Raw genomic sequence first — 19,479 nt, 5'->3', positions numbered from 1 at the left:
GTCGAAAGCAAGATTCGGCCCTGAAAATCAACGCGCTAGATGCAGCGCGAGTGCACATGACCACTTCAATGTTCGGCGATAGTCACGAATTGGAAAGTAGTCTGCCTTCGGTTAAAAATTGGACATGTGAAAACATAGACAGAAAAAGGGAGCTGTATAATAATATAGTACTTCCTTCTCTGCTTGTTGTTTGGACTGTAGATCAGGTCATCATTCACTGCGAAAATGACTATCACAAAGGTTGCTACTATCGCTTTGGCTAACCTTGCTGTCCTGGGTTCAGGTGCGCCAGCCAAGGGTTCAGATGGATTCATCGCTGCACCATACTACCCAGCACCCTATGGTGGATGGGTAGAAGATTGGGAAGATAGCTATGCCAAAGCTAAGAAACTCGTCGATTCTATGACGTTGGCTGAAAAGACCAACATCACATCTGGTACAGGCATCTATATGGGTACGTCTGAATGTAATCTATTAAAGATAAACTGCTAACATGACACAGGGTATGTAACCTCATCTTTCTCTCATTCCATACTGACAACATAGTCCTTGCAATGGTAACTCTGGATCTGCTCATCGCGTCGGTTTCCCTCAGCTGTGTCTGAACGATGCAGCCAATGGTGTCCGACAAGCTGACAACGTCACCGTGTTTCCTGATGGAATTACCGCTGGGGCAACCTTTGATAAGAAGCTGATTTACGAACGCGCCGTAGCCATCGGAAAGGAAGCGCGCGGAAAGGGCGTTAATGTCTGGCTTGGTCCCGCTGTTGGTCCTATTGGCCGAAAGCCCAAGGGAGGACGCAACTGGGAGGGCTTTGGCTCTGATCCATCTCTTCAAGCCATTGGTGCTCGAGAGACTATCAAAGGTGTTCAGGAACAGGGCGTGATCTCAACTATCAAGCATCTCATCGGAAATGAGCAGGAAATGTACAGGCGACAGACCACTGATGTTGTATCTCCGGCATATTCTGCAAATATTGGTAAGTCATTCTTGCATAATGATCAGTCATTGGCTAATTATTTCAGATGATCGAACTATGCATGAGCTTTACCTCTGGCCCTTTGCCGAAGCTGTTCGAACGGGTGTGGGAGCAACCATGACAGCTTACAATCGAGTAAGTTCTGCGTATTGTCAATACCCAATCAATGACTAACTATCATCAGGTCAACGGCACGATGTCCAGTGAACATTCATACCTCATCAATGCACTACTCAAAGAAGAGCTGGGCTTCCAAGGTTTCGTAATGACAGACTGGCTTTCCCAAATCACCGGCGTCGCATCGGCTATTGCTGGAATGGATATGAGTATGCCTGGTGACCCAGTCATCCCACTTCTCGGAAGGTCACTATGGATGTACGAGATGACCCGCGCCACGCTCAACGGATCCGTTCCTATGGAAAGACTAAACGACATGGCCACTCGCATCGTCGCGACTTGGTACAAGTTTGGACAAGACAAAGACTTTCCCAAATTGAGCTTCGACACCAACACATATGATGCCGTAGGGCCTCTGTACCCTGGAGCTTGGCCCAACTCGCCCTCGGGAGTCGTCAACAAATTCGTCCAAGTGCAAGAGGACCACGACGTGATTGCCCGACAAGTCGCTCAGGACGCCATTACTATGCTTAAGAACGATGGCAACCTTTTGCCACTCAGCAAGAAGAGCCCCCTCAAGGTCTTTGGCACAGGTGCCCAGACCAATCCTGATGGTGCCAATGCTTGTGCCGATAGAAACTGCAACAAAGGCACATTGGGTCAAGGTTGGGGATCAGGAACCGTCGACTACATGTACTTGGACGATCCCATCGGCGCCATCAAGAAGGAGGCTGACGATGTCGCATTCTACAACACCGATAAATTCCCTTCAGTCCCGAGTGCGACCAACGACGACGTTGCAATTGTTTTCGTGACTTCCGATGCGGGCGAGAACACATACACAGTTGAAGGTAACAATGGCGATCGGAGCGCTGATAAATTGAACGTGTGGCACGGCGGAGACGCGCTCATCAAGGCAGCGGCGGCGAAATACAAGAATGTTGTTGTGGTGATACACACTGTCGGACCTGTCACACTTGAACAGTGGCATGACTTGCCTTCGGTTAAGGCAATCCTGGTTGCACATCTTCCCGGACAAGAGGCTGGCAAGTCACTTACGAATATTCTTTTCGGTGATGCATCTCCCTGTGGACACTTGCCATATAGCATCACCAAGAAGGAAGATGACATGCCTGAGAGTGTTGTCAAACTCATCGACTCTGGCTTTCTAGATCCTCCGCCTGATACCTATTCCGAAGGTTTATACATCGACTACCGTTGGCTTAACAAGGAAAAGATCCGACCTCGCTACGCTTTCGGTCACGGTCTCAGCTACACCAACTTCACCTATTCCAACGCGACCATCAAGAGAATGACGACACTGACCCAATACCCTCCCAAAAGGTCAGCGAAGAGTGATGTTCTGGACTATTCCCAAGATATTCCCGATTACAAAGAAGCCATCATGCCAAGCAATTTCAAGACAGTTTGGCGCTACCTTTATTCTTGGCTCTCAGAGTCTGATGCAAAGAAGGCTGTCGAAGCAGGAGAAAAGTCCAAGTACCCTTACCCAGATGGCTACTCGACTAAGCAAAAGACAGCTATTCCACGTGCGGGTGGCGCGCAAGGCGGAAACCCAGCGCTTTGGGACGAAGCTTATACCATCTCAGTACGAGTCACTAACTCAGGCGCTAAGTTCGCTGGAAAAGCTTCAGTTCAGGCATACATCCAATTTCCGGAGGATGCCGGATACGAGACTCCCGTGATTCAGCTTCGTGACTTTGAGAAGACGGGGATCATCGAGCCTGGAGAAAGTGAGACGGTGCAGTTGACCTTGACCAGGAAGGATCTGAGTGTTTGGGATGTCGAGTCGCAGGATTGGCTGGTGCCGAAGCCGAATGGTGAATATCGGGTATGGCTTGGCGGTGCAAGCGATATGCTGGATGTTGTCTGCTACACTGATGATCTGAGCTGCGACAACGATGTTGATGGACCCGTGTCGTATGATTGATCTGGTCTCCCGCTCGTTTATGGATAGATCTTCAATTTAACATGAGCTGAACGCCACCAAACGACAGGCCAGGCTAACTGTGACTGAACGCCATTGACGATCTCATTCATGACCCGGCGTCGATGCATATGCAATCATTATACGCTTGAACCAATCGCGAGTACATTTGAACGCTGACATGAGCAGAAATATGCAATTCCCCTGAGTTGTGCATGTAGCTTCTCACTACACCCCTTTGGAGGTACTACTATTAAGCTACTAAACTGTAGACCTTGTCGGCCTGAGGTAGAAACCCGCGTAAATTTTGCTTTGGTTAGCTCAGGGCAAGTCAAACGATAAATAGATGATTGACCAGGTGTCCCCTGTCCTGTCATGACCAAGACGGGCATCCGATTGTGTAATCAGGAGACTTTTGAAACGTAACCGCAGGTGAGATCCGCAAAATATGACAGCTACAAAAAAGAAAAGGAAAAGAAAGCTATTTTGGTGGGTTCCGCCTGTTCCTTGAGACATGGGATAATTACGGCTGCAGAAATTACCGCGCGGGGGAACAAGTTTGTCTTGGATCCTTCGAGTTACATTGTGGGCGCTCTGCCGCAGCGGTTCAGAGACGAAGACACTAATAGTTAACTAATCGGAAGATCGGGAACTCATCAGACAACGATCACATGGGTTTGCGTCTAGATAGTAGCTAAAGAGGAACAAAATTGGCTGACCCCTGTGACCAGAACGCCACTTGGGGGCCCCCTGGTTATCGTAAATCATCCGTAGCGCGGATTTTGAGTTGGAACGGTCACACAAGGTCGAAATTTGGTCATTGATGGCGCTTTGGTCTATTCGGAACTTGACGAGATGAGGCACAGAATCCCCTCTGCTCATTAGGGATCAAAGTTAGTCTTGGTGCTGCAGGCGTTTTCGCTCTCGTTGCCTTGTACGGCACAGGCTCACCGGTACGTCGGATAAAGGGAAGCGATAGTCGTCTCCTTCTCTGGTTCCAGACGTATGTACCTGGTACAGGCCCTCGTGATGATCCAGGCTAGTCTAGCGAATCAACGGTCCTTCTAACTCAAGTCGGTCTGGGCCGATGATCAAGACCAGGGGTAAAATTCAGTGGAGTCAGCGCCAAGTTGATCTTTGTTGGGCGAGAACTTTCAGTGAACGTGCAAGCATTTCCTTGGCCAGTCTGGTTACCCAAAAAAAGCACACATTGCGCCACAAACAGGGTCTATACGAAGGGACTTGCATTTGGATCTGCAAGGACTGCAGCCTCAATTCGTGACAATAACGAGAAGAAAGTGTCAGCAAGATGAAAAGAGGAAAGTCGCTGATGCTGCAAATCCTTCGGATACCTAGTTACACATTTGGACAGCAGAAGCAGTTCGTCACGGCCCAAACCAGTCAGCAATCTCAATTACAACACAGCACATGAGCAGCACTTTTGTCCTGTCTCACGTCATCACGCCCCATGCTCGTCATTCATACAACAGTTAGATATCGAAATCTACAGAGTCAGAGAGTGCAGTTGAAAACATCCCTGTCAAGTGAGACACCGGCCGAGGCACCGGCCCAACACTTTTGTCCGCTTTGTCGTTTCCCCCCTCTCCCGAGATCAGTACCAGATTTTGACGCTCCTGCCATTGTCTTGGTGGTTGCGTCTCCAAAAAAAACAATTAGCAGCGATTGGTCTTGTTCATTTCAGCTGACAGGGGTTCTGCAAAGCCTGTAGCCCACAGACTAGTCCAGATCACAGACCTACAAGGAGCTACCAGGGGCTAATATGACACTTTCACTCGCTACCGACCCATCCTACTGGGTGGCAGAAATGTTGGCCTCCTAATTATTGGGGTACAAAAATAAACAGCCTCAAAGCCTGGTCTAAATAGCACAAGATGATCTTCTAATATCGTCTGATATGCCTCCAGCTGCCAATCTTTCTGACACCCGGAGACAATGATCCATAACAATAGACATAATGCAGTTTCGTCGAAACGTGGTGCACAGCCCTCATGCACGCACTAGATTATCTGTAGCCCTGGACGCCTCAACTGAACGGGCCTTGCCTTAGGGACCCGACTGACTTGACTTGACTTGGCTCGTGTGCTGTCATCCTGTGCAGAGCCTTTTCGTCCATCTTGAGTAACGCCCGGCCAGTGAAGGAGGGGCGTGAGCGTGCGAGATGTACTCTGTCACCCGCATATGTTTATACAGTACTCCGTATTATACCCTAATAGTGCATTGGATCAATGTACCTAGTCGGGTGTCTCGTTTGCAAAGCAAAATGGGAAAAGTTCAAAATCCCATTTGGAATAAAGAGATAAATATGTTTACGCGCCGCTTTTGATGTTTCCTTGGCTACTCCTCAACTGCTCGTTCACTCCCACTCTCTCTTCTTATCCCTTCTTTTCCTCTCAGCCTTGTTTCTACCAAGTTGCTACTCTTGGTTAGAACTGTTTCGGGTTGGCCACTTTCGTTTTCCCTCTCTCTTTCGCAATGAAATCTTTCTACACCTTGGCCTTGTGCCTCGGTGCCCTCTTCGATGGCACCACTGCTATTCCACCTGAGGAGCAAGGGCAAATGCCTGGCAAGTTCGCCGCTGCTCCTCCTGTAGGATCTAATCCCATTGATCGTAAGGGATGGACTGTTCGATGCTCCAGCCAGGCATCAAACCACCCCTGTGGCAATGCTATTGATGGTAGCAAGGACACCTTCTGGCAGACTCCCTATGGAACAACCAACACACCACCACCTCACTCAATCGTCATTGATATGAAGCAGACTCAGTATGTCAGTGGTCTGCAAATCACGCCTCGCCAGGATGGCAACACTCGTAACTGGATTGGCCGTCATGAAGTCTACCTTAGCTCTGATGGTTCTAACTGGGGCTCTCCTGTTGCCTTCGGAACATACTGGGGAGATAAATACCCCGTCATCACAAACTTTGAGACAAAGCCTGCTCGATACCTTCGATTTGTCGCTCTTTCTAACGTAAACAGCGACAATCCTTGGATTGCCATCGCCGACTTTGTTGTCTACAATGCCCTCAAGTACAACCCTCCCAAGAACGGCGTTGGCAAGTGGGGACCTACTCTCGACTTTCCTGTCATTCCTGTCGCCGGTGCCGTCGAGCCTGTATCTGGAAAGGTTGTCATCTGGTCTGCTTACCGATATGATGCTTTCCAGGGTACCAACCCCCGTGGTGGCTTCACTCTGACCTCTATCTGGGATCCCAAGACCAACGTCATCTCTAACCGAAATGTCACCAACAACAAGCACGACATGTTCTGTCCCGGTATTTCCATGGATGGAGAAGGACAAATTGTTGTTACTGGTGGCAACGATGCCAAGAAGACAACCATCCTCAACCCTAACGGCGAGTGGGTTCCTGGTCCTGACATGCAGATTGCTCGTGGTTATCAGTCATCTGCTACCACTTCTGACGGACGTGTCTTCACTATCGGTGGCTCATGGAGTGGTCCCCGTGGCGGAAAGAACGGCGAGATCTACGACCCCAAGGCTAGAACCTGGACTTCTCTTCCCAAGTGCCTTGTTGGTCCTATGCTTACCAAGGATAAGGAGGGTGTCTACAAGGCTGACAACCACGCTTGGCTCTTTGGCTGGAAGAAGGGCAGTGTTTTCCAGGCTGGACCCAGCACAGCCATGAACTGGTACTACACCGCCCGAGGAACTCAAGGTGATACCAAGGCTGCTGGAACACGACGCAAGAACGGGCGAGTCGACCCTGACTCAATGAACGGTAACTGTGTCATGTACGATGCCCTCGATGGCAAGATTCTCACCTACGGAGGTGCCACTAGCTACCAGAAAGCTCCTGCTACTGCTAACGCTCATGTCCTTGCTATTGCCGAGCCAGGAGCTGTTGCTCAGACATACCTTGTCGGAAACAATGGCGCTGGTAACTACGCTCGTGTCTTCCACACTTCTGTTGTCCTCCCTGATGGTAACGTCTTCATCACCGGTGGACAATCATACTCCAACCCTTTCACCGACACCAACGCTCAGCTCACCCCTGAGATGTACATTCCTACCACCCACGAGTTCAAGACTCAACAGCCCAACACCATCCCCCGAACCTACCACAGTATGTCTCTGCTGCTGCCAGACGCTACTGTGTTCAACGGTGGTGGTGGCCTCTGCGGCAGCTGCAGCAGCAACCACTTTGACGCTCAGATCTACACTCCCCAGTACCTTCTCGATGGCAACGGCAACCTTGCTACCCGCCCCAAGATCACTGCTGTCTCAGCCAACACTGCCAAGATCGGCAGCACCATCACAGTTACCGCTAACAGCGCCATCAAGAGTGCCTCTTTGATCCGTTACGGCACTGCCACACACACTGTCAACACTGATCAGCGACGCATTCCCTTGGCGCTGACAGGAGCTGGCACCAACAAGTACTCGTTCAAGATCCCCAACGACTCTGGTATTGCGCTACCAGGATACTGGATGCTTTTCGTCCTCAACAATGCTGGAGTGCCCAGTGTTGCTAGCACGATTAAGGTGACAGTTTGATCTTCTAATCAATCCTAAGACTTAATATTTTCTTTGTGGGATTATGTAATCAGGGTACATTTTGGGCGACGATCATAAGACTATGATCTTCTATGTATATATTTACACACTTATCCTACAACTGGATACATCAAGCGACATCACGTCCTACTAGAATTTCTCTAAATACAGCGTATACATCATTTCACATATAGTGTCGACCGTGCATGAAGCCCCCGTTCTTGTTTGGCTTAAAGATTAGAGTACTGAAATTCAAGTGCCGACAAACCTTATTTATTACGTAGAGGAACCCTTGTAGCATCATGAACTTAGTATATGTGCCTAGTTTCTAATAGTGATTATTACCAAAGTCAAACTGAAATGCCGTATTCTAGATAACCAGACGATGCTAGGATGTTCCTGATATCTGTGCCCAAGAATAGAACCGCCTGTCACTTTCTCAATGTCACACGCTAACCATTGATTTCAAGCCAAGAACCGGGAACCAGGTTGGCCCTCCTCCATATTTAGAGTTTAGGCTCACACGGGATGGTGGCTGTAGCAAAACGCAGGTGACATTATCGCACCCGTGTTTGTGAGATGGTGATGCAGGTAACACGACATCCCTGGCCTTTGAGCTATCACGCTAATGCGAAGATAGATTGGACAAGAGTCCGAGCTAAGGTTGCATATGATGAGGCGAGTGTGTGATTGAAGCTCGGATGATTATGCTGTGTCACGACTGGGTTGTCCTGCCAGCAACATGAGACCTTGAATTCATACGGTATTTCAATATCCAAGCGACCTGGCAATCAAAAGAGCGGAGCAAGAGGACATCGCTTTTGGCATGACACGTTACATGCGAAGGTGCATGGTCCATTAATATATTGGCATTTGTGCGAGATTTCGCTATTCCTTAAGGTCGTTTGTATAATTGAATATTTAATGAAGATAAAGAAACTCTTATGAGTATAGCGCAATCTTGTGCTATTATTCCAACTTATTTCTCACAACTAACCAGATCTCTTAAGTCTTGCCTCTAACATAACAGTACAACCATAAGCAGAGGGATAAACGTTGACAAGCTCCAAACCTGCCACCTCCAAGATCTCCTCGAATTCGGACCTCTTTTTTTCCTGACCCGACATGCAAAGAAGAGACAAGTCAAGCCAATAGAGATCGACATTCTCCTGTTGCTCTACGGTGTCGGGGATTAACTGATCGCATATGATGAGGCGAGAATCAGGGCCCATGGCTGACGCGGTATTCTTGGCGAACTCGATGCATACAGGGGAATAGAAATCATGTAGGAAACGGCTCATGAAGTAAATACGGGCATCTGTTGTTTTGAACGAAAAATGTTAGCAGTATTCGTTAAGACTTGTAGATACCCGGAGATCTAGGCTTCTTGATGGGAGTACATACTTTTGACAGGCTGGGGTGTAAATGCATCATAGGTCATCAACTCAAAGTCTGATAGTCCTTTGGATCCATGGTATTGATAACGCCAGGAAGGTCTTGCAGGGTAACTTGGCGTCAAAGGCATCGCCAATGTCCTTGCGAATAGCAATGCATGATTGTCCGCGACTCGCACCGATATCAACTAAGAATGGCCGATCAGGGTCCTGCTCAACCTCTTCTTTTAGTGTAGTGAATGGGAACATGCCAACAACTGGCATCAACTCGTCAACAGCGACCATGTTGGCATTCCAAAGCTCGCGACGCTCAGGGTCAGGGTCCATATCCAGTAGCTCATAGTAAGATTTCCCGAGATGTTCTTTTCCGACTGAGTACACAGCAGGAGACTTGGTCAAATCAAAGATATCTTCTGGCTGGTGCGATTCGCAGTAGTCGGCTAAACGGATGAACCCACGACCAAACTCGACAACAATGAGAAAGAAAGACCCCAGACCCCTTGGGTTTAGAATTCGTGATAAGTCGTTGTGAACATAAGTATCGGGTGCTGTCTCCATGAAAACACCATGGCTGATGGCGACCCTGATACACTCTCTCGATCACCGTCATAGCCACATTGGTAATCCGTCCCAATTCTTCTGCGGTAATTGAGCTGCCATCTGCCGGCATGGCATGGTAAGCTCGAACCCCAATTATGGTATGAAAGGCACCACAAAAACTGACTTGCTCCATCAGATGTGTCATGCGGTCCATGGGCGACTGGATCGCTAAGCGAACGGCCTCTGTCTACTTGAGGACATTTTGGTGAGTTATGGGGTCGTCGTCGTACGATTCTAGTTGAGCTAGGAGCCTTTTGGCCTCCTGCAGTGCCTTTTCAGCTTTGGGGTGAACCATACTGAGCTTCAGAATCTACTAGACGAAGAGTATCAAGAGGTAGTTAGATGCTATCTATTATATCTGTGTCTTAGAATTTGCGCAGATTTATGGAGATGGTCTCTGCGCCCGCATATCTTTGACACCATGCTAACGTAGCAATATTTACTTAACAGAACCAACAGGCGGGGTAAAGTGAAAGCTAAGCCCTATTTAATATGATATCAGTTGATGGCAGTGGTGATGCGAGTTTCTTGCTTGTTACACAGGTTTAACCGGCGGATATGCATTGAGCCGAGGCCGTTTACCCCTGGCAAAATGCCTCAACCTTGCAGGTCAGGCCCAATCAAACTGTTATTCTTTTGACAAGTGGGATTGTTGACGCGGCACAGTTGAATGTACAGACGGATGGAGTTGTAGACCCGATAGAGTGACTTGGCATTTCACTATCTGGTAGAATCGTAGTGGCGAGGATTGGAGCAGTTCTTCAGTGCTGGGAACTCCCATGCCCTTTTCTCAAATGTCCACTCCTGATCATTCGGTGCACAGACGATCTGGACACAACAGTTTCGATCATGTCTTCTCCTCGCAAGAACCAAGAAGAGGTTATCCAGCCTGACCATGTAAGTGAACGGCCTAGTCTACCGTAAGGGATCTTGAATTAACGAGCGGCTTACCCTGTTTAGGCTCTGCAGCCTATCGCGGATGATGAGGTTGGTGGGCCATTCTGATGCAGCTTAAACTGCTGTCTCCACCGACTAACCAATATGCGTTGGTTTACAGACCTTTGATACAGACAGCGAACGTTCCTCGTTGACGTCTCTCACGTCGTCTGTTCTACAGGGCAAAGTTGAAGGGGGGAGGACTTATGCCGTCTATGGTAAAGAAGGTGAGCTATATTGAAACATCCACAGAATCTCCACTGATGCCACAAACAGAGTATGGGCTCCCAATGGACGAGGCTGAGCTTGATCGCATCGATATGTGCCATGCAAAGTACTGCGCTCTGATTGGGAAAACTCGCTACTTAGCGCCCGTAAACAGTCCTCAAAGAATTCTTGATCTTGGCTGCGGCACAGGTTCGTATTACCCCGGGCAAAAAGACCGCGTCGTTAACATCTTGACTCTAGGTATATGGTCCATCGAGATGGCCGAGGAGTTCACGTCTGCTGAGGTGAGTTATCGTTGGAAAATCACGTCTGGATATGTCTGAAGACAGGTTACTGAAGGAACTTAGGTCATTGGCACTGATGTTGCACCAACACAACCTGGATGGTGAGTGAATACCATTGTGACTTCATTCTGTGTCAGGCTAAGTCGCTCCAGGGTTCCACCAAACTGTCACTTCGAGGTCGATGATATCGAGAGAATATGGACATGGCGAGAAGAGAGCTTTGACTTTATCTTCTCGCGAGATCTCCTGCTCGCAATTCGAGATTGGCCAGCGTTGATTGACCAAACTTACACGTGAGTGCAACCATATCTTGCTAAAGTGTATTGGAGTAACTGACTGCGGGCAAGACACCTCCAACCCGGAGGCTGGGTAGAGTTCCAGGCCATTGTCGGGGTTCTCGGGTGCGATGACGACTCAATCCCTGAAGATAGCTACCTACGCAAATTCTCCACCATGATGGAGCAGGGTTCCTCCAAGTTCGGCGCCTGCCTCACAGACCCCATGAAGTGGAAAGGTTGGTTCGAAGAGCGCGGCTACACCAATGTTACAGAGCGAGTTTTTAAACTTCCTTTCAACCCATGGCCCAAAGATCCGCGTATGAAGCTACTAGGAGCATGGGAGATGGAAAATCTCCTGCAGGGACTTGAGGCGATGGTGACCAGGATGTTCCAGAAGGGACTTGGCTGGACAGATGCTGAGGTCGCTGTCTTTTTGGCATTCTTGAGAAAGGAGATTAAGAATCCTCGCATGCATGGCTACTGGCCTTAGTAAGTAATCCTGTGGTTTGGCATTCTGTGCCAGTAGATGTAATGCTGAGACTGACTCACTTTCTAGCTATGTCGTTTATGCCCAGAAGCCTGAAGAGGAAAAGGCACAGGCTGTCAAGTGACTTCCATGAGAAGATGCCTAGCAGTTGATATTAAGATATGGGTAGCCAAACTGGTACTAAGCATCACGGATGCCAGTTAGTGAAAGCTTTTGTGCCAATTCCACATGATGAAGTTCTCGGTTATTCTCATATCTCGCGATAAACGTCCAACATGCTGAACTGAGCTCATGATCCACTCGTCTCGTTTCGTCCTGTCCTTACCCTGACTAGAACATGTTGCACTCCACTCAGGGCAAATCTCCACTGAGGATCCGTGACTCATTCTGATAGACCGCACAGAATGTATTGAATGTATAGACCAAATTACGACAGCGTTTTCACATCCAAGAAAGCAACTTGGCGCAGTGGAAGCGCGGTATGTTTATCTCAAGCGTCTCATAGTGACTCTTTACTAACGCACACATAGCCGGGCTCATAACCCGGAGGTCGCTCGATCGAAACGAGTAGTTGCTAGGATCTTCTTTTTTTTGATTATATTTTTTCTTCTCTTATTAAATAATATGTCTGTTGATGTTGGTCTCTGAGTGTGGCTGTTCTTTTCAACATGCCCTCTTCCGTGATAGTCCAACATAAGTTTCCAACATTAGTGCTTCTCACAAAGATTGATACAATGTACTTCCTGTGCCATGAAAAGACTCTGGTGATATGAGCCTCGAACCTCATTACTCTTGGTCACCATCTCTTGGTTGTTGATCTTAGTTTCGAGGTCGTGATTGTCAACTTCAACTCCAAAAGCTATGGCGAACTTGTGGCTTGTGTGTCGGATATTTAGGGGACTTGGCGTTGGGGAATTAGCGACGGTAACAGTACTCCACACCGCTAGAGGGCCTGTGATGATCTCCCTGGCAAAACATCCACAACTCAATTTGTACACATCTTGAACCGGACCATTCAACGACTTCTCTTTACATGTTTCTCACCGCTTAGTTAGACCCCTAAGGTTTAGAGAACTCGGCGTCGGAGACCGGCACCGAGAACCATGAACCCCGCATGAAACGATGCAGATCGTTATATGAATCTGGTCAAGCCGTAGGTGCAGGTGCAGCGAATGCGGGGACAGTTTCCCTCCCGCTGTACCGCGAGATGAGATGGGCAAATCCTTGGACCTCGCTTAAGTCTCTCTCCCCTCTCTTCTCATCCTTCACCTTACAGGCAAGAGTTTTCTCTAGATCCTTACTCAGGGGATCCCTTCTTGTCCCTCAAGTTCTTCGTCTGTAAACTTCAAGATGGCTGCGCGAACCGACTTTGATGCCAATCCTGAAATGGCTGGTTCTCAGACAGACGAAAAGGTGGCACTACCCCAAACCTCTAACTCTCCGAGCAACCCCAACTGACTCTCTTCAAGCAAAACTCCGATTCTCGGCTTGAGAACACTACAGCAGTCGATCCAGCTCTTGAGAAGCTTCTCGTGCGCAAGCAGGATGCTCGTATCATTCCGTTGGCCGCAGGTATCTACCTGCTGTGTTACTTGGATCGCTCCAATATTGGCAATGCCAAAGTCCTCAATCACACCACGGGTCATGATCTTCTCTCCGAGACAAACATGTCTAACTATGACTTCACAATTGCACTAATGATCTTCCTCATCGCCTATGCGCTATTCGAGGTGCCATCTAATTATTTCCTCAAAAAGATGAAACCCAGCAGATGGATTGCTTTTCTCATGTTCTCTTGGGGAACAATTACCATCTGTCTTGGTGCTGCTCATAGTTTTGCTGTAGTGACCGTTTTACGTTTCTTGCTGGGAGTTTTCGAAGCTGGTGAGTCTTGAAACGCTGTTCACAAGTCTCTCCTCATCTAACCAATCCAGGCCTTTTCCCGGGACTCGTCTACTATCTCACTTTCTGGTACAAGCCCGAGGAACGATCAGTCCGAGTTGCAACCATCTTAGCATCAGCTACCCTGGCTGGAGCGTTTGGTGGTGCTATTGCATACGGCGTTGGCCACATGAACCAAGTACACGGACTTTCCGGTTGGCGATGGCTTTTCATCCTCGAGGGCATCCCTTCTGTGCTATCATCGTTCTTGGTCTGGTTCTGCCTCCCCGATTTCCCCGAGTCGGCGAGCTGGCTCTCGGCCGAAGAAAAGGATGTTGCAGCTTATCGACTGGCTGAGCAAGGATCGCACGGTGATAGCAAGTCCATGACATGGGAGGACGCAAAGTCGACCATCTTGGAATGGAGACTATGGTGCCATTACTTGGTATGTGGTTCAATACTTGGCAGCTAAACGACTCTTCGCTAATATGGACAGATCTACTTTGGCATTTCAGCTCCCTTTTCGAGTTTGTCGCTTTTCACGCCTTCGATTACTGCTGGTCTAGGAGTATGTACATGATTTACAGCCACTCGCAATTCCTACTAACTGTTTCTAGTTTGCGGATCTCCGAGCCCAACTGATGACCGTGCCTCCTTACGCAGCGGCTTATGTTGTGACACTACTTGTTTCATGGTCTGCGGACAAGTACAATGCGTGAGTGCTGAAGTCATGTAATATGTGATTATCGAAACTGACATTTTCTGAGTCGTGCACTTCATTCTGCAGTGTTTTCCCTGGTTGGGGCCGTGGGATTTATTGCTTCCGCATCGCTCCCTGCTGATTCTTACAGCGTAGGTCTTGTGTGATTTTGCCCTCAAACAGTTACTGACCATATTTAGCCTCGCTACGGATGTCTTATAGTTGCAGCCTGCGGTTCGTTTGCCTGTATTCCGCCTCTCTTAGGTTGGTTGTCGTCCAACTTGCACTCTACAGCTGCCATCGGTCTGGCTATTGCGTTGAACATCTCCATGGGCGCCCCTGGACAAATTGTTGGCGTTTGGATCTACAAAGCTGACGAAGCGGCCAAGGGCTATCCCACCGGTCACTGGGTCAACGCCGGTCTGCTTCTCTTTGTGACTGTAGGTTGCCTCGGTATGCATGCTTACTACGTCTGGAGAAACAAGCGTGCAGCTGGTACCGATCAACCTCGGTTCAAGTACTGATCTCCGGACTTCGATTGGCTGGTCACGGTTCGTCCGTGTAACTGATGCTTGTAAAATCTGGTCCTATTTTCTTTCATGATGCAACGTTGAGATATGATGATGTGTTCATATGCAAGCTGTGGGCGTTGGTAGTCCATTGAAATGATGGATTATGGCAAAATACAGATATGATATAACGTTTTAATTAATATACGAAATCGAAATATACTTAATAACTCATTGGCCTCTCATGTGGATACGAAACGGTCAAGCCTGAAGGAAGCATCACGAACTTCGACTTCATCTCTCATGGCCAACTATCTCATAGTACAGGTTTCATTCGAGGTTATTCCGAAGCGAAGATAGCTAGTTAGTATCTCTTATGGTCTACTCATAGAGGTGCGAGACTTCCAGGTGCTTGCAGCCTTTCAGTCAACGATACAGGATTGTCTATCAGGTGTCCATATATCTCATTTGCATGGTGGATGCAGCCGGTACGCAAAGACTATAAATCAGTCTTTCTGCAATAGCCTTCGAAATTGCATGGCTCTCGAAGTAATCTTCTTATCGATATAGGGGCTTGTAAAAATCCTGAATGTCCAATACTTGCTAGTGGTTCCTTGGCTCAGTGGTCCATGGGAAAACGAAAGGGTCCCTAGGCCGAACAACAAGCGAAGTTGATGAAGTCGAGTGGCACTCACTGCACGAGAAGCAACTAAGACATTCTTTGTTACCTGGACACTGCCTTCGTGAAAGAACTTGTATAGAGGTTTTGACCGAGTAGGTGGTACAATGATAGCAGCTTTGTGGAAAACGGTAAGTGTCAAGCTCTGTATTAACGGATCACATGGTTTCTTGAACGATGTTCCAGTGGATGTTATTGAAGACATATCTGTCCGTACAAAGTTGACTTCAGGGGCTACACCAGTTTGCATATCGCCACGCTCAATTTCGCGAATGACAACGATTCGAACGCTCTTCGGTGGCGTCCCGTGGAACAGTAATATATAACCACCAAAGACCCATCAGAATTAGTTATTTGAAGGTTTCACTGTCACCAAGGTCACACTTGCCATTCCCTGCTGTAACCATGTATTTTCTGTCCAACCAAGGTGGTGAGCCCTTGTGAAGATCAACCAGGCATTCCCCTATTGCCGTGAAGTTTCATTGAGAAGATCCGGGATGTAGAAATTGCCTGAATGTTGACAAAATTCGGTGGGCGTCGGCTTCAAAATGCGGCCAACATGAAGATGATATAGAATGGTGAGTAGTAAACTTAATGAAGCAACATAAATTAGGAGCATTAATATAACAGTGATTAAGTGTCGGGAACTAATTACTTTCCAGGATAATTTAAAATATAATCTTGCAAAGTAATTAAGATGCCATTAGGTGGCTGAGATACTCAAAACCTAATTAGATTGCATTACTCCGAGACTTCCGTTCTAATGTATCACAGCACATCATTCAATATTGAATATAAAACGTACGATTGGTGGTCTGTTAGAGCTAAAACATGGCACGGGGATGCTTATAACTTCCATGAATCATGGATTACCGGGTACGCCCTCACGCCTGGCGTAATTGGGACATGGATAGCTTACATTCTAAGCACCATCTGTTGACATCGGATGACACAAGATGTGTGAAACTTAGTATTTCTTTGTTTTTGTCTTTCTTCTTCTTTCAGCTGGCCATGTTGTTATTCGTTGTAGGTTTCAGCCCGAATGTGAGACAGGCTGCAACACCTCCAGGTTATAATGGCAACCCGTTCAGACCGCATTGTAAGCACTATCTGAGATACCATCACTTCCACATATCCCTGCGCCATGACGAAGTATCGGAAATAGTGTAAATTGAAAGCTTTAATATCCAAATCTCACTACCGGTCTCTTCTGTGGCCATTTTCCAGGGTCTCTAATTTCTTCTAGCAACTATCGAAAGGAGTCTGAGAGCCTCATCCCGGCAAATGGAGGGTTTTGCACAAGAAAGGCCCTGTATGTCCGAAACCACTCCCTGTCAAGATATGGATACAGTTTGCTCGTCCTCAATTGAGTAGACAACTGACAATAGAAGCACAACGTCGGATTTTGTCGGTGGATATCGTCTGAGCTTTCACCTAGTCTAGTCGTTCGTCGGTACATGAACTACACGGTGAATGAAGATCTCACTTCGAACAGGGATGACTACCGGAGACATGTCGGCCTTGATCAATTTCACGGGTTGGCGTCTCACAGTAAAACTGCCCGTATTCGCGTAATGAACGCGTCGGAGGGAAGATGTCTCTTTTCATGATTGATGTCAGTATCAAGAACATTAGTTTTTGTATAGTTCCTCACGGCTAGCGAGTCAGGTGTCTGGGCATTGAGTGATGACACCAAGATAAAATTATCAGCTGGGATACCTGCCTTATTTGGAATTAACAGACGGCTGGTTAAGTGGATCGAAGTTTGTGGACAAGTTTGAAGTTGTCGATTGCAACCAAAATATCGATCTGTCCACCCTTGAATGAGGAGCCCACCTGTGTTACAATCTACAACATAACGGGTGGCAGTGCAGGCAGTTGGTGAAGAGTCAAGTTGTCAGCTCACCCGGTCGTTTTGAATGACTTTTAAACTAGCAAAAACAATGTGTCCAAAGTGCTATACGACGCGCCTCGACTTGCTATGAAGAACTCTGCGTGGGCACAAAGTTTATAAAGTGAGGCTTTGTGTTTTTTTGCCGGAACAAAACGGCCAATACACGGAATTTTCAGTAATGTACACACGTCAGAGAAGTATTCTCGAGTGACGCCATCTGTAATTTGATTCGTCAACAGTACCGAGGAGGCGCGATGCAAAGGGAGTGGAAGAGAGCGGATTTTGATGATATGACGGAATAAAGGTAGCACCTTTTGCTCGTGCTTACACCAATCAAAGTCGACGGAGCTCGAGAGCCGGTCAAGTTGATTGGGCGTTATGTCATTACTGTATGTCACCCAGCCGAGACATGAGGGTGACATACACTCGATGGGCTGAGCCGGTGATTGCTGGTTTCGTTTGACAGTCCACGCATATGCTGTCAAGTGAAGATGGCAGGTTTAGCTTCCCGATTAAATAGATCCAGCATATTGGAGAAGCAAAACGGGTGGTAGATGAGAGAATAATGAAGTATCGCTCCAAGTTGGAGAGAGGTCCTGTCAACTGACGTGGGATTCTATCCACCTGTCAATGTCAAGTCTAATCCCTGGAAATGACGTCATATTGACAGGTTTCCTTGGAAGTTTGCTTGTAATTCAGTACAATCACCGGCAGAACCCCGAAACCTAATGATTGGCTCTGTTCCAGCAAGCCCGAAGCCTGCCGGGAGACTTGATTACGGCTGAGTTTAATATAGACGTGGTGCCTCACTGCCGCAGAGTGGGCGGCTAACTGCTTATTCACTAAAAATTCTCTGACAATGTCGCTCCCAAATCACATGGTTTGCTTAAACTAAACCGGCTCTCTGGTCTTGCTATGGAACCTCAAGGGTCTAGGAAACTGGTTCCCATACTACCTGCGCAACCGATTCTAGACCCGACCCGACAAGATGCTGCCCTCAACCCAGAGTCCTCGCTGGCTGGCCAAAGTCAAAGTCAAAGTCAAAGTCACAGTCTGGGCCAAAAGGCCAAGGGCAAAAGGAATCTAGTCGCCATAGCCTGCGAGGGATGCCGTCGGAAGAAGGCCAAGGTATGTTTTGGACATCTTCAGTCAAGTAAACAACAGTACTGAAAGCTTCCCAAAGTGTGATGGTAGAAGACCGACCTGTAGCCGATGCTCCTCCAAGATGGAGAGTTGCTCATACGAGGCCCCGCCAGTCCCCCAGGCCATCAAGAAAAAGTGCGAAACCCTCATGCTCGAGAACCAACAATACCGAGAGCTGTTTAACGCCATCCGCGACAGACCAGATTGTGAGGCCCAAGAGATCTACAATCGTATTAGAAAATCAAATGAGCCCTTCAGCGTCCTCGAGGCTATAAAAGAAGCCGAGGTACTTCTGCCAGATCATGTCCGCAGACAGAGCGGAGGAACATCGCAGGGAAGCCTGCCGAGCCTACATCATACGAGTTCTGGTCCGACTCAGGACAGTGACCTTGCGTGAAGGAAATATGTCGACCTGATATGAATCGAGAATACGGAATAACTCACACATTCGCCATGTTTAACAGAGCCAGGCAGGGCTGATCTGATGATAACCTGGAAGCGGGAGGCGCCTTTACAATACCACACAACTCTCCTCTCTGGGTAATGCTATTCCCGCAATTTTTGCGTTGAATACTAACCAGCCAGCTAGGATCGACAAGACGAAATATATTATCCCACGACCGAGATGACTTAGCAGCTCATGATCACACGGCCACATCATGAGTATCGTGGTAAGGTTAGAAACACCAAGACTTAACGAAGAAGTAGACGGTACACAGAACATCGGGATCCTAGTGAAATGATCACAAAATGGACTTGCAAATGTGAAATTCGATATCCTGCTCAGGGTACGAAAGAAGATATCAGACATGGGGTTGAGTGCGCTTGCTTTGCCAATGCCAGTATAAGGAAGGGACATTCGCATTAATATTCAATGCAACATCAAAT

General features: G+C 47.8%; 6 protein-coding genes across 6 annotated transcripts; 5 read left to right on the top strand and 1 right to left on the bottom strand.

Moving 5' to 3' along the window:
* Positions 1-225: 225 nt before the first annotated feature.
* Positions 226-3,048, top strand: FPSE_10929 (uncharacterized protein; the record flags this gene model as incomplete). The annotated part of the gene is made up of 4 exons (XM_009264046.1): positions 226-458; positions 547-980; positions 1,027-1,115; positions 1,165-3,048. 4 exons carry the CDS (start codon positions 226-228, stop codon positions 3,046-3,048), a joined length of 2,640 nt encoding a protein of 879 aa, XP_009262321.1.
* Positions 3,049-5,538: 2,490 nt separating this feature from the next.
* On the top strand, positions 5,539-7,578 carry FPSE_10928 (uncharacterized protein; the record flags this gene model as incomplete). Its single annotated transcript, XM_009264045.1, has 1 exon — positions 5,539-7,578. The coding sequence occupies one exon, from the start codon at positions 5,539-5,541 to the stop codon at positions 7,576-7,578; it is 2,040 nt and encodes a 679-aa protein (XP_009262320.1).
* A 1,445-nt stretch (positions 7,579-9,023) lies between these two features.
* FPSE_10927 (uncharacterized protein) lies at positions 9,024-9,530 on the bottom strand (the record flags this gene model as incomplete). Its single annotated transcript, XM_009264044.1, has 1 exon — positions 9,024-9,530. One exon carries the CDS (start codon positions 9,528-9,530, stop codon positions 9,024-9,026), a length of 507 nt encoding a protein of 168 aa, XP_009262319.1.
* An 891-nt stretch (positions 9,531-10,421) lies between these two features.
* FPSE_10926 (uncharacterized protein) lies at positions 10,422-11,909 on the top strand (the record flags this gene model as incomplete). Its single annotated transcript, XM_009264043.1, has 9 exons — positions 10,422-10,469; positions 10,533-10,559; positions 10,630-10,735; positions 10,785-10,925; positions 10,977-11,020; positions 11,084-11,121; positions 11,173-11,313; positions 11,368-11,787; positions 11,855-11,909. The coding sequence occupies 9 exons, from the start codon at positions 10,422-10,424 to the stop codon at positions 11,907-11,909; spliced, it is 1,020 nt and encodes a 339-aa protein (XP_009262318.1).
* A 1,226-nt stretch (positions 11,910-13,135) lies between these two features.
* FPSE_10925 (uncharacterized protein) lies at positions 13,136-14,890 on the top strand (the record flags this gene model as incomplete). Its single annotated transcript, XM_009264042.1, has 7 exons — positions 13,136-13,198; positions 13,255-13,669; positions 13,720-14,111; positions 14,163-14,234; positions 14,284-14,381; positions 14,434-14,518; positions 14,567-14,890. The coding sequence occupies 7 exons, from the start codon at positions 13,136-13,138 to the stop codon at positions 14,888-14,890; spliced, it is 1,449 nt and encodes a 482-aa protein (XP_009262317.1).
* A 3,473-nt stretch (positions 14,891-18,363) lies between these two features.
* On the top strand, positions 18,364-18,988 carry FPSE_10924 (uncharacterized protein; the record flags this gene model as incomplete). The annotated part of the gene is made up of 2 exons (XM_009264041.1): positions 18,364-18,576; positions 18,632-18,988. The coding sequence occupies 2 exons, from the start codon at positions 18,364-18,366 to the stop codon at positions 18,986-18,988; spliced, it is 570 nt and encodes a 189-aa protein (XP_009262316.1).
* Between the last annotated feature and the right edge of the window lie 491 nt (positions 18,989-19,479).

The sequence above is a fragment of the Fusarium pseudograminearum genome, chromosome 2 (genome assembly GCF_000303195.2).
Source record: "Fusarium pseudograminearum CS3096 chromosome 2, whole genome shotgun sequence".
In the NCBI taxonomy this organism is placed as follows: Eukaryota; Fungi; Ascomycota; class Sordariomycetes; order Hypocreales; family Nectriaceae; genus Fusarium; species Fusarium pseudograminearum.
The sequence above is the reverse complement of the archived record's forward strand: the minus strand, read 5'-3'. Positions and strand labels throughout refer to the sequence as shown.